The following is a 14,756-nucleotide window of genomic DNA, read 5'->3' as shown; positions in this document are numbered from 1 at the left end:
ATATAAATACTGAATTTGACAGATGAAAATAATATTACCGGCTCTTGGTAAGAGAAACCTTGTGGCTAAATAGTCACTCTTTCAGTAGGGCCAAGAGATTATTCATAGATGTAGTGCTAGTTTGGGAGTGATGATAGGAAGCAGGGAACAAATCAAACTAGTCTCACATCACAGACATGTATGAAGCCCGCTAGTTCTACTTATCTATGAAAAAACAACCGTTCCAGACACTGAATGGTCAAGTCTGTCCTAGTTTATATTTCCGCCCCTCCAGAAGCCACTGAGATTAAAATAAAATGTGTTTTCTATCTACGTAACTATACATTTAATTAGGAGGAAGAATTCCTACTCCTCTTACTCAAACATACCAGGCACAAATTGACCTGTTGTACTTTAGCAGTAGATGAGATCTACTAGCAGAAATCTTTACACTGTCTTCCACATGGTAACTAGCACCTGCAGCTACAGATAGTGCCACACTTAAGCATTTTCTCTGGCATTAAGCAGAAGCAGCGCAGAAGCACCAGTTAGTTACACAACTGATGCACAGTACGTCAGTGGAAGACAAATACTACTATTTCTTTCTCTGTCCGCTAGCAACACTGTCACCACCAAAAAGCCAAAAAAGATATGACAAAGCATACCACAGAAAACCACAGACCAGTCTTCTCTTGCCTTCAGAAAAAAGATATTTGTACCATGTTTTTGTTTTGGACAGAGTTATAGCAGCTACGCAACGTGCCCAGTTCTTTTGAACACTCTGTACCAAAACAAATGATAAGTCTTTTTCAGAGAGATGCTGTATCAATATCTTTTTGAAGTGATCTTACCGCTAGAGTTTCCTTAACAATCCTATGAGTGAGGCTTAAAAAAGCTAACACATTTTACCTTACGTCCTGTGAAAGCTGCACGATGGAGCGGAGTGTCTCCCATGTCGTTCAGCACATTCACATCTGCACCAGCCTAAATGGCAAGAGCAAAAGACATCTGAATGTCCTTCCAACAGGAACTGTGAAGATATTCCCTCTGACTAAAGGGGGCCTCATGACAAAACTGGATCAGAACTTCATACAACCATACTGGAAACAAAGGTGAATTATGTATGCAAGACTCACAGCCAGAATTGTACAAATTGCTTCAAAAAGAAAAAACCTCTTGTGTTTTTTCCAGGCATCTCTTTCGCTTTTGAGAAGGTAAACAGAAAAGGTTAACAGTTTGTAGGATTGTTTTTTTCAGTTTGTCTGTTTTGGATTTTTATTGTAGGGTATTTTTTTTTTTTTTTTTATTCTCTCTAGCAAATACTGTTGCACTTTCACTTGAAGTGAAAACATCCTCGTCAGCATTAAGATGGTACCTATCTGAAACGTAACCTGTATCTCCTCCCTTCCCTTCTATAATCTTTGGCTTGAATACCACTTCCTCTTGTCACACGCCTTCCCCATCTCATACTGTTTCTCTGAAAGGAAGACTGCTTGGCATCCTGCATAGGAAACCAAAAGCTCTTACCAGTCTTTCTGTAAGGAGTTTTTCTATACTTCTTTACCTAACCCCTCAGAAGGTCAGAAAGTGGACAGGACATATTTACCTTTATAGCTTCCATCTAGATCACATAATTTAAATCAGACCACTGCTGTCTGACTCTGGTTCCAGGGCCCTGTTCCTGACCATTCCTCACTCGCTAAGTCATTGAGCACAAAACCTAGGCACAAGTACAGAGAGCACACTACATATGCCTAGCTTTCAGTGGGGCACAGCCTCCTTTATTATTCCATTTATTCTTTAAATAATACCCTTTCAAGAGCACTACAAGCTATGAAGAAAGCACTTAAAATTACACATGGTCTTTCATCTCTGGAAGCGCTGATAAATACGTTAAGTGACAAAACTTTACCTTTTGCTTTAAGTAGCCCTCTTGGATTGAGAACAGCATTATCTACTGAGCAGGCATGTAGGCTAGAGAAGAACTTCTCAAAGAAACGTCAACTCTGTTTCCTGCTTTAGAGTCATGATTATGGATGGTAGCCTTTATTCTGAATGAAATTCAAGTTTAGATTAGCTACCTTTGTATTTGAGACTGTTCAGCACATTCCTACCATCTACAGCAAAATCTTTCAAACAGGAATAAGGTATAATACAGGTAGGATTGGTTGAAGATTCTGTGAGAGATGAGGGGAAAAAACTCAGCCAGAAACAACTCAAAACACAGCGCAGATGTGACTACAAAGATACGAATAGGTTAGGTTTGACCACAAAGGTTAACAGTTCATCATTTCAAAGATGTAAGAAAGAAATTATGAGTCAAACTACAACACGTGCCTAGAAAAAAAAATGCATACAAGTTACTCTGCACAAAATTCTGCAAATACTTCTACACAAAACTTAGCTAGGTAACATAAGTGCTTGCACCTGAAACATTTTGGACTTTCCTACAACTCACTAAGTGAAATTTCCTAAATTATACACTTCATGTACCACATTAAGATAGATCAGGCCCTCAAAGCATTTTAATTACTAGTATGAGATGCTGCTTACTATCTGCAGAAACCCATTGCTCAGACTTTCACAAGCACATGCCCATATACCACACAATGTCTTTCACTCCAACATTCAGATGGTTACATGGATGGCGCACACGCTTAACGAGAAAGTCAGCTTAGTACTGCTAGTTCTGATAAACACTGTTCAAAGTAACAGCTGTATACTACTGCAGTATCTCAGAGACTTCCAATGTCTCTATTTTGGATCCTTGTAAACTGTGCTGATCTTAATACTGCAACTATTTCACTCCTTAGTTTTAAGGATCAGCTTAGTTATCTCTGTTACCTGCTGATAAACTGTAGGAGTGGCTCCATCTCTCTGCAACGAAGACTTTCTTCTATTGCAAAAACCTGAATAAATACTAAGTTCTTCTACAATAACAAATATTTTTTAGCCTTACACATTGAGGCAAACAGAAATATACCTTCAGCAAATCCTCTACCACAACAGCATGTCCAAAGTAGCATGCAAGGTGCAGAGGCGTCCAACCCATGTTAGATTTACTTCTGCCTAAAAGACACAAAACACAGTCAGGTAAGTTAACTTTTGGTCACACAGCACGAAAAAGACCTTGTCATGTGCTCGGTGGTTCGTACATATGCTCATTCTTCACAGTAACAGAGGAACAAAGAGGCTGGAACCATCAGTATTATTCATGCTATCTGAACTACTAAATTACTATGTGGTTTGAGAAAGTAACAGATTACAATCCACAAAGTCTTTCTTAAAGAGCATTTAAAGCACGTCTTGGAGGATTGGCAGTATGATTGAAAGTCAAGAACCGTCCTACAATCACTTCTTTAGGATCAAGATACTAAAGCATTACAAATTACTCCTAAGTTGACAAACCCCTGTTACTTGCCCATTGCAATGCTCATATGTGTTAAGAAAAGATGCTTTGCGCTATGTTTTTACTAAGCAACAGACCCACAGCACTCTGAGTGCCACCTAAAAGCTATCACTCTGTTTGGAAGCAAAATGAAAATAAGGCATTAGAAAATAATTTAAGTTACTTCCACCTTCGTGTTTCCCTTTTCATGTATGCTTAAGTGTTGAAGTTGGGAATGTGCACAATGTGTTTGCCATGAGGAAATAGGCCACTTGCACAAGTTAAAAAGAACTGCTGGACTTCACAGTTTGTCATTCTCTTTCTGCTCTCGTTTTACAAATTAACATTAGAATGTAGTTAACAGCTGAAATGCTTTCCCATTTCTTATGATTGTTTCCAGCTAACACTTCTATCTTCTATTGGCCATTTCTCTCGTTACTTGTTTCCTCCTTCTCTGCTCCTTCTATTGTTCCAACCCCAGATTTAATACCTTCCCCTCATCCCAGTCTGGCCTACAAAAGAATTCCTGCTCTATATGACTGATGGGCTCAAGTACCACAGAAAATAAATGCTGCGTGGATCACTAACTCTGGGGCTATGTATGCTGGATAACACACTAAATGGACACCTCACTTCAGTAGAGCAGGAGGTTCTTTCACAGACCACAAAAAGGGGCCTAGCTGCACTGAATTCATACAGTTAGCCCAGGACAGTTCTTAGTTTCAGCACTGACAAGGCAACGCTGCTGCCAAGGATTTCAGTCATGAAAAATTCAGGAACCTGTCCAGATTTGCAGTTCTTATTCAATAAAGTGCCAGAGGCCCTTGTTCTGCACCCACTCAATGTTTGCATTTTTGATGTTAGCCAACGTGTTACTTCTCAACCTTGAGGCATTTGTTACTCCTCTTCAAGTGACCACAAATGTTTGCACTTTGATGTCCTACTTTATTTATTTAACAACAGGACTTCATTACACTGGGAAGAACACAGGGATAGAAAAGTAGACTAGCACAACAACAAACAACCTCCCCTACCCAGTTCTTTGCTTTGATGGCAGTTAGCTGTAACTCTCAAATGTTACCATTTATTTACAGAATGAAGGCAAACTAGGCAGTCACATTCTGGTTGGGGTCTGTCAGGCTACTCTACAGTCATTCAAATGCATATTGTGGCATGAATCTATCGACCACTGTCTTTATTTCACAGTTCTGTGGTGTTTTTTTGTTTGTTTGTTTTAACTTTGCAAAGTCCTAAATATCCTACTTTCTTGAATTTAAGATGGCCATAGCAAACATGACCATTTTGGATGAAACCCTGTTTGTTGGTGTTTTAATGTGGATATTTTTTTTTGAAGCTGGTGAACTGAGAAAACTGGAAATGGAAGTTCACACCACTTAGCTGGATCATCATCAAGCAAATCGTGCTCATCTGCAAGCACTGACTGACTAGAATCCAGCCACAGCACAAAAAGTGTGAGAAGTCTAGATTTATTTTCCCTTCCTTCACTTTGTCTGAAATTGGGATGCTTGGGACCACTGTTGTTAGACTTCATGCTTGTGTATCTAGAGAACAGCCTCAGAAATATGGTCAGCCTTGGAAAGACAAGACAGGTTTTATAAGAGGTTGGAGGAAGGCTTTGACACCCAGGCACGTTAATCTGTCAGACTTGAGTCTCCAAAGGCACGCTCAGGAGAAGTTTACGCTACCTCCAGTACAGCCTTCCACCTGCTCCAGAAGTACTTTATTCCAAACCAAGTGTCATTACCACATCAGATGCAAGTCCTGAAGGAACTGCGGCAGTATTGAAGACAATCCCCATACCCTGACTTTCTAGGGAGATCCAGAAGGCAATGACGGAAGGACAAGAGGCTGAAGAGAGGAAGATTGAGGGTTGCAAAAAGTTGGTTACAATCTACAACCTGCATTTTAGTTAATCATCATGTGGTTATGCAATTACTATCTGGCAGTACCCAACAGATCAGGATTTGTAGCAATACACAGTGGTTTTGGTAATGAGGAGGCAGTAGAGGCTGGCTAGCTGGAATTTGTCTTAGACTATTTTCAATGGAATACTCTACAAGAGGAGAGTTAATTGAAACAGCCAGTCTCCAAAGAGTGACTGCGGAAGAACGGAGATTTAACTCAGGTTTCACACAACCAGAACAGTTCCTCCAGAGAACGCTTTAGTTGCACTTCTGCCCTCTAACATTTAGAGGAACCATTTAGAGGTCATAACAGAGATTTCACTGCATATAGATTCCCTATCCAGATTTAGTTTAACCTAAACTATCACCAGCACATTCCCTCTAGTTTCCTAGACATAATACATTTGCAAGCATGTATTAGCTGGTTGGCCATGTATTACTGAACTGAAAGAGCAACAGCTAAGCACCATCTACCTTGCCTTTCATTAGGTCAGTCTCTTCTACCTAGCTACAGACTTTCACAATACCAACACTCAACTGTGAGCAGGAATGCTGAACAGAGACCAATTTGCTTGACATAATGTAGGACTGCACATTATACAACTTCATTATGCTTTCTTGACTTCAGATTATGTTTAGGAACACATCTGAGAAGCTCTGCAAATGCCTCCAAGCACTTTTTTTTTTTTACTCCAGCTGTTTAGACTACACACAATGCCATGAATATTTACAAAGGACACGGTTGTGAGGGAGCAGGATTCTAGTTCCTTCAAGCTCTGTCTAGCTTCCTTTTAAATTATGAACTAGCTCGCTGAAGATGAAGTATCAAGGGTCTGGGTTTTACACACAACTTGTTTTTCCTGAGGTGAACACATTAACTATTGGAAAAACACAGCCACGAATGCGTAGCCAAACAAAAGGATGAGTAAACTGATGATTAAGAACTAGAGTTGGGAAAGGGACAGAGCTTATTTAGATAACAGCCCTCTCTGCTCTCTAGGGCAAGGTGTTCCCTCTTTTGAGGCTGAGAGGAAGCATAGCTGCTCTCTCTCCCCTCAGTGCTATTGTCTCAGTGTTGCTTAACAGTTAAAAATTGAATTGCCAGGCTGCGTAAAAAGAGTGGGATATACATCCACCGTTTTGAAGCAACCAGGAACATACTCGTGTAAAAAATATAAAGCTGATAAATGAATAAAGAAATAGGGCAGTCTGCTACTGCTAGCAAGCTTGCTGAGCCGGCCCCGGTTTGAAGTTTTAACACTCAGCAAGCTTAACTATGTGAGCTATGCATATGCCAAACTTTAACACTGGCCAAAGACCCAGACGCAGACAACTGGCAGTTTTACTTTCATTTCCCAAGTGACCTAGTACACTACATAGCAAAAACTATGCCTTTATCCCAACCGTGCTCACACGTGACAAGAGATATAGCTGCTGCCATTACACGATAATGAAACACGGCCCTAAAAATCATATCTAGCAGAGCACAAATACAGTACCTGATCTTTTCTGCAGCCTTGATGGAGACTCTACCTCCCAGAACCATCCCATGGCACCATGGTAGGTTTTGTTTAATATTACAGAGCTCCGAAGCTGACATAAGCTTGAAGGTAAGTAGAAAGAGGTACTGATTTTTTGTCTTGTTGACATTTCTAGCTTCCGCGAATTACTCAGAGTTTCTGTACATACTTCTGTACTCTGCTTTTATGCTCTCTCCCCTATGCAAGTATGGTCTTAAGAGCCACAGGGTAAAAACAGTTGTATAAGGTTTTTTTTATTACTCTATTGAGCACTCCAAAGAAAACAAGGTTATACTGTCAGTGACAATTCCACTCTCTGTGGCTTCAACAGTGAGGTTAAACATTTGAGGAGGGCTACTAACCTTTACAGTTGATATCAAAGATTATTTCTCCTTTGTTCATGGTATCCAACAGCTGCTTAACTTCTTCAGCATTTCCATTTCTAGCATCATGGAGAAGCTGCTGTTCTGCTTCAGTACTCATCTCTGATAAAGACATAAAAGAACCAATTTTGCAATGTCTTTGCTATAAGATACGGCTTACTATTATCTCATTTTTCTCCCTTAGATATCAACACCAGTATGAGAAAGATAATTATTTCCTATGTCGAACACATTTAATGCACAAGCTGTTCTCAACTGTCTAGCACCCAGTCATGCCCCTAAGAGGCATTAAAATTCTTCATATTAGCAAAGCACTTAAGCTTTTAAGAGGCAGTGGGGGGTGGAGACGGTGGAAAAAAAAAAAAAAGTTGTACACTTTTTAACCCATATCTTCAGAATTAACTGAGACTTATTTTACTGCTAGCCTTAGGGAACAGAATCCATGTTCACATGGAGGCCTCAAATACCCATCAGGGACTAGTATAATCAGTTCCTGGATCTCAGATACCTGACCCCACAAACCTGACTTGAAGGGGAGTCAGATACTCGAACATTTTTGCAGATTTGACCTTCTTTCTAAGAAGCACAAGAGTACAATAAGAGGAGTCAAAATTTCAAAGCAGCCTCAGAAGACTCTGATACACAATGTATTGCTGCCAAAAACAACAGTAAAAGAAGAGCTTGCCCAAACTTAACGTCTCCAGTTTTGGTATCTTCACCTGACACACCAGGCTTACCAGAGCCTGATGAATCAAGATTCCTAAAGTCGGTTAATGATTACAAGGAACAAAACTGGTCTAACACAGTTAGTTTTCCTATACTAGCCTTAAAAAAGAAAAATGCAGTCCCACAACTTGTTTACACTCTGCTGCATTGGAGAGGCAGCTCAATTGCACCACACACATTCAAAACTAAAAACAGATGCAGGGAGCTCTTCCACCGCTGTAAGATGAGAAGTTACTCAGCAAGAAAAGATAGTAAGAGCACTGGGTAAGAAAACAACAGAAAGCCTGTAACAGTAACAGATCTTGTTAATATCTGAGACTGGAGAAAGAAATCCAGAGTAGGATACAGTGCCAAGAGGCCAGCAACAGAGAGAAGAGCTTTCCTCTACTTTTTGCTCAATCAGCAGAGGGAGGGAGAGAATCAGTTTTCAGAATGAAGGCTTTGCCAGGGAGAAGGAGGCTCTTTTCTAGCATGTTTCAGAAGAACAAACTGGATCATCACCTGCAAGCTATCACAGACACAGCATACAACCTTCTTCTCCAGCAGTGGTTAAAATATCCGTTTGTGCCTGCTTTTCAGTTCTGCTAGGAAAAACAGTGCTAGTCCTTCTAGTAAGCCTTCAAGCCCTAAAGCTACCTTCTCCTTTAAATAGGAGTCTACCCACTTGTCTGAGGCAACACAGCGGTTTGTTTTTACTGGGACAGGTATAATTTTCTCCAGTGAATCAGTTCCACCAGTGTCTAGAGAAAGATCGAAATCAAGTATGTTAATGTATTAGCAGTCTGCAGTGGTTTTTCTGAAGCTGAGCAATTCTCTTTCAGTGGGACACAGAACGCAGCACTGACAATCACACAGGCAGAAGCTTCAGAGGATAGTTAGAGCTCATTCTGCTGGCTTACCCAGAGGGGAGAGGGAGGGAAGGAAGCAAAACTCATCCTTCATTACACACACACACAGTATTTCTTTAGCAATTTCTTAAATACATCAGCTGAGAGAAATATACTCTTATCATTGCTCCCTACCATTTGTCAACATCTCACATACACAGCAGGCATGAACAGCAATACGCTTCCAACACATTAAGAACCAGCTGTTTCCATTTGATATTGACGAGAAGGAAAAAAAGACTGCTTGGGAAGGAACCAAGGAACTGATCCAAATGCACAACTCTTGTATGCAGCAAGGCCAGTCGTGTGCATGAGCAGAATGTTAAACGGCTGCGTTCAGCAGAGAGCTGAATCACTCGGTATAACTACTTACATGATTTCCCCCTCCCCAAGCGGTCATTCAGTTAAAATCCCCGTGACTTGTTTGTACTCTTACAGCAAATATTACCAGTAAAGCGACGTGTGTGGTAACACAGCTGAGAAAGGTCTGTCTGCTTCGCTGTTTCAGTCCCCAAAGCTTTTGCTGCTTAGGCCAAGTCTCTGATTTCAATACACTTTGTAAGCTTGGAGCATGCAACGATGCAGAAGAATGACCGTCTGGCTATTAGTCATAGTTAGAAGGATCATTCACATGAAATTGTTCCTACTTCTGGGGCTGGAAAGTGAATCTGCGTGCAGTTACTATGTAAGTGATACAGAGCCTGAAGTTTTAGCTAACTAGCTAAATTAAGTGCCTAAACGAAGCCGACAGCAAAGGGACTCTTAACAGAACTCAGCATAGTCTTCAAAACACTGTTTTAAGCAGTATGATTTGCTCCTTAATGGAGACGAGCAACTGCCAAGAGAATTTTGAGCAGCAAGCTTACAGTACTGAAAGAAATCAATACATAGGCACTCAAACTCCGTGTGCTTACAGTTAAATTTCATATGCCTGTGTTCCACTGCGGAAGGGTATTTATTGTTTGGTCACAACACCTACCATCAAAATAGCTCCAAAATCCTCACCTACCAGCTTTGAGGTACTGAAACAGATCACCAAGGCAGAAACTGAAGAGCTTAGTTCAGATTTATCACTCATGAGACACTACTACCAGGTTAACCTATATGAATCGTGCTGCCTGAACGCAAAGCTACCAGCCACTTCAAAGAGCAGGCATCTGTTCACAGTCAGTGATGCTGCCAAACATTAGCTTATTCCATTCATCAGCAGATACAAGTTAAACTGCCTTTCATGGCTCCTCTTTGTGCCTCCTACTGTTGAAAGGCTTGTACACTAGTCTATACGGTCACTGCTATACCATAAGAAAACAACACAAAAATAATACTTATTGCCTCCAAGACAGTCAAGATGTGACTGCGAGGCACTCCCGTTGAACTCATTAGTACCACCTGAGCGGTACTTGACTGTTACTTCAATCTTACTCATTTAAGAGGGTAAAAGAAGAGCATTTAAGATGCTCTGCTTTTATCTTCCTCTATGAATTCTACACCAGAGTGATTTTCTCACTTGATTACAGCACCTGCCTTCTCATTGAATTTGTTTCCTGACGCACACTAGAGAGCCCAGGTTGCCATTTTGTTTGCACACATGCTTAAGGAGTCTTTCAGGATACCTAACCACAAAAGGCAACCTAACAGATGCTGATATACAATTTGCAGTTACTCAACTGCTGGAAGAATCCACGTGAAGAAAAAAAAGTAGCTGCTTTTCTCACCAAATAGTCCACGAAGACCTAAAGCACTGTCCCTGACCGAGCAGCAATACTGCTGATATCAACCATTTGCTTTTACGTTTTTTGTCTCCTGCCAAGGCCTTCTGTCACATGTATACAGCCCAGAACAGCAACAATACATGCTAAGAAGAACATGGCTGGTTTGCACTCTGCTGCAGCTTGACAGGGTTGCAAGCAGCAGGAACAGGACTGGCACTGCCCAATTTAACGTCGAGGCTCTGAGTCAGCACCTACCGGGAGCGTAGGAAGCTTTCAATTCATGACAAGCAGGAAGGCTGGCAAGGAGCACAGCGTTGGCTAGTATTTCAGGAGATCTCCCTCTAGCAGCGAAGATCAGACTCCTGCAGGAGAGGATGATACTTGCTTAGGAAGACTTTTTACGTGTCCCAGCAAGCACGCCTCATGGAGCGATGCTCGTAAAAGCGGCGGACAAGAAGCACCCAACCACACCGACAGAACCAGTCTACAAACCCACACGGCAGACTGCACAACAGGGGAAAGAGCCGGGATATCAGAAGCGCCTGGCGATGTTATCCGGGAGCAGCAGCTACCTTAACCTCCAGCCAGAGGGTTCAGCGCGTCTCTGTGATATGTCACGGTGCCTCACGTGCCAGCACTGCCTACCTATCACAGGATCACCCAGGTTGGAAGAGACCTCCAAGATCACCGAGTCCAACCTCTGACCTAACGCTAACAAGTCCTCCACTAAGCCATATCACTAGGCTCTACATCGAAACATCTTTTCAAGACCTCCAGGGATGGTGACTCAACCACCTCCCTGGGCAGCCCATTCCAATGCCTAACAACCCTTTCGGTACAGAAGTTCTTCCTAACATCCAACCTAAACCTCCCCTGGCGCAACTTTACCTCCCTGCCTGCTCAGCAGCAGCAGGTGCAGCGTGCTCAGCACCCTTGCTGGGGCAGCAGGCACTAAACCGACCCCTAATTTCTGGCATCCCACACGCGGCTCGCCTCCGTTCTCCAAACACTTTTTCCAACCCAGGCACCTCAGCCAAGCTCGCAACGACCGACACCAGGCCAAAAGCAGGCGGGGGCAGGCGCAAAGGGGCCACAGCTCCAGCAGAGCCCACCGGGCCCCCGCTCCCCAAACCCAAAGCGTTGGGGCTGCCCCACGACGGGGCCGCGAAGGGGGGCTCGACCCCGGGGGAAAGGGGCGGGGGGGGGGGGGGGGGGGGGGGCGCGGTGATAACGGCAACCCGAGCTCCCCAGAGGCCGCCTCGCCTCCCGCGGAGGTCAAACCCACCCGGGGCCGGGCTGAGCCCGCCGCCAGCCCCGCTGCCACCGCTCCGCAGCCTTACGGTCCGGTGCGGTCCGGTGCCCGCCGCCGCCCAGCCCCACGCGTGGCCGCTGCGCGATCCGCACCGGCACCGCCGGCCGCTCCCCCACGGCTCGGCTCTGCTCGGCTCGGCTCCGCCCCGACACCGCCAGCCCGCCCAGGGGCCGAGCGGGGCTCCCGGCGCCCCCTCGGTGTGTGGGGACGGGCAGCCGGCTGCGACCGCCCTTACGTGGGGCGGGAGGAGGAGGGAGAGGCGCGGGGCGGCCTCACGCCTCCGTCCCCCCGCCGCGTCCCCTCAGGCCGCCATGGCCGGGGAGTGAGGGCGGTGTGCTCGCGCAGCGCCAGGCGGCCTCGGAGCAGGCCTGTGGGCCAACAGCAGCGTTGTGTCGCCTGTGGGGGGAGAAGGTGGTTGGGGAAATCGCCCTCATTTTGTATACAAGTGTGAAAGCGAGTAAGCACGCAGGTCCTACAAATAACACACGGAGAAGCACCCTAAAAGAGGAGGTGGGGTGCAGGCTGAACTACTCCCCCGCTTCACCCACCATCCTGCCCTTATTTAATCTCTCCTACCTGCTTCGCCCAAAGCCCGTATCTTGCTTTTCTGCCTTTAGCACCTAAGAGGGGTTCTGCGTTTTGAAAGGTCCCACGGTGCTGCTGAAATCCTGCAGGGACTTGGAAAGGAAGCGGGGAAGCTCTGTGGTGTGGAGGCATGGCCAAGGCTGTGTCACATGCGGGAGGAGTGCTGAAAAAGCAGGGCAGGAGTCACAGGTGCCATGAGAAAGTATCTCAAAAGATTAGGATGAAACTCCTCTTCCAAAAGCGGGCAAGTTCAAACCTGAGCATTTATTGTGAAACTCTTAGGATATAAGTAAAGAGGCTTTTTTTTTTTTTTTTTTCCCTTGTATGTAGCTGTGTATATCTTCACCCTCCTAAGAATAAAGAACCAAAAGAATAAAACAGCAGCTCCATACCTACGGACATCACACGAATCTACTGTGTTTGGATTTCTCCTGCTTTTCATGAGTTCAAATTAGTTGACCATTGTTAAGAGACCTGCTTCCAGGGATGCTTCAGCAATAAGTGCACAACATCTGAGAGGCTTCAGTGAAGGATCCCATTGACCTTCCTTTAGGAGCAGCTCTTCAGGTTGCTGTCCTTACTTTTAGAGCACTGACAGTCTCATACTCACATTCCTATTTTTTCTTACATGCTCAGCTACTCCTGTCTAAGCTTTTTTTCCCTTTATTTCTTCCTCTTGTTTCTGGCTTTGAGCCACCTTTCATAACGCAATAACTGCTCCAAGCAGCATCAATAAAACCAAGCCTCCCTTTCTTTGCCTACTTTTATTATATTTTACATACACAAATAATATGTATATTTATATACTTCCCCATATTTATCATATTTTTTGGTGACAAGATGAAAGTATCAGCAGCCCGCCTGCTCCACAACCCATTGCGATGCAGTGCGGTGTTTATAGCATGGGGCTTTACCCTTCAGCCAGGAGTTAGTTGTGTTGTCTCTCCCTGTCCTGCACTGGCAAGTAGGGGCAATGAGTTGAGAAAGAGCAATCGTGCAGGGGGTTTGCTGGATGTCAGCAAGAAAACTAAGCCAACTACAAATGGCTTAGTGAAATACCTGTTTTACTAAGAATAAAAAGAGTGATATATATAGTGTGTAAATCTTACACTCCTTCAGATGCTGTGAACCCCACTTTCATACAACATCAGACTGACCCTGGAGGGATTTCTCCCATGGCACACTATGCAGATCCCATCTGTGGAAGAAAACTTCTTTGGTTACTCAAGCTATTGTATAATTTCCTTACAAGAAAACAGCTATCACAGAGGATGTTTGCATGAGAACTTCTTGCTGCACTGTCAGATAAAGGCAAGGCCACGCAGGTGGCGTAATCGCCAGCACAAAGAGGGAGCTGCCTGCAGGCTCCTTTTTTGTAATGAGCTGGTGGAGTTTATCCTGAGGACAAGGGATCAGTGCAGCACAACGCAGCCTGAAGGACACAGCACAGACCTGTGCCTGTTCAGCTGAACTGTATCATGGATCAGTGACTCCATAATGTACAATGGTCTCCTGGTCAGCGTCACTAAGCTCCCCTCATTTCCAGAGTCTTCAAGAGGCATGTGTTATTTACCAGTGCTTTGCCTTCTTGCACACCCCAAAGTAGTAATCCAGTGAGTTTTGGACTCTGGAGTGTGGAAATGCAAAAATCAGTGCAGCCTATATCTTTTTTTTTTTTCTCTGATTTATCTTTTATATTCTCTTGTCTTTCCCTTTTCAGACAACCTGCTAAAATTAGTGTTGCAGAAAGCATGAAACTTCCCATGTTAAAGTTGAATGCGCTGACAAGCAGCCTTGCACAGAACTCACCAAACTGTTTTGTCAATTATTTTCACAGCATAGTGTCTTTTACATCATCTCCAGCTCTGGGATGGGGCGATGGGGCAACCTGACTGCAGAATTTGAAGCTGTAATGCCATAGCCTTGCCTGAGGATAAGCTTATTTAAGGAGGGAGCTTCCACTCTGTGTAGTGCATAATCAGCTAGCTGAATTCACTGCTGCAGGCAAACAAATCATATGACTAAAAGTATCAGAGCTGGAAAACTTCAAATAATACCACTCTTCATTGCCATTACTTAAAAAAAATAACTTTAAAAATATAACATTACTTTAAAAAATAAGTTACTTAAAAAAATTAAATTACTTTAAAAAATAACGTTGTTGTTGATGTCATTACTAACAACTATACAAGCCAACATACTGATCATTTCTCATTTTGCAAGGTACCATTGGCAGCTGAGGGAAGACAAGAAGTATCTCCCTATACTCTCTCTGGCTCTGCATAGTTGACCTAGGTTGCTAGTGGATTAACCAGGGATGAAGTAAGGACTTTTGGAAA

General features: G+C 43.6%; 1 protein-coding gene across 8 annotated transcripts in view; it reads right to left on the bottom strand.

Annotated features, from left to right (window-relative positions):
• Positions 1-12,564, bottom strand: part of OSBPL1A (oxysterol binding protein like 1A) — a 77,949-nt gene extending 65,385 nt beyond the window's left edge. Inside the window, exons 1-5 of one of the 8 annotated variants that reach the window (XM_083823037.1) lie at positions 11,806-12,039; positions 10,776-10,882; positions 7,175-7,297; positions 2,963-3,048; positions 889-963 (exon numbers count right to left, since the gene is read on the bottom strand). In XM_083823037.1, the coding sequence (XP_083679163.1) occupies positions 889-963; positions 2,963-3,048; positions 7,175-7,295 (282 nt within the window). In that variant the 5' untranslated portion in view covers positions 7,296-7,297; positions 10,776-10,882; positions 11,806-12,039. Of the gene's footprint in view, positions 1-888; positions 964-2,962; positions 3,049-5,132; positions 5,153-7,174; positions 7,317-10,775; positions 10,883-11,805; positions 12,074-12,408 lie in introns of those variants that run through there. The other 7 variants (XM_083823034.1, XM_083823033.1, XM_083823038.1 and 4 more) reach the window with 7 other exon arrangements.
• Positions 12,565-14,756: the final 2,192 nt, after the last annotated feature.

The sequence above is a fragment of the Anser anser genome (genome assembly GCF_964211835.1).
Source record: "Anser anser genome assembly, chromosome: 2".
Taxonomy (NCBI): domain Eukaryota; kingdom Metazoa; phylum Chordata; class Aves; order Anseriformes; family Anatidae; genus Anser; species Anser anser.
Note: the sequence above shows the minus strand (reverse complement) of the source record. Positions and strands in the feature narration are given on the sequence as shown.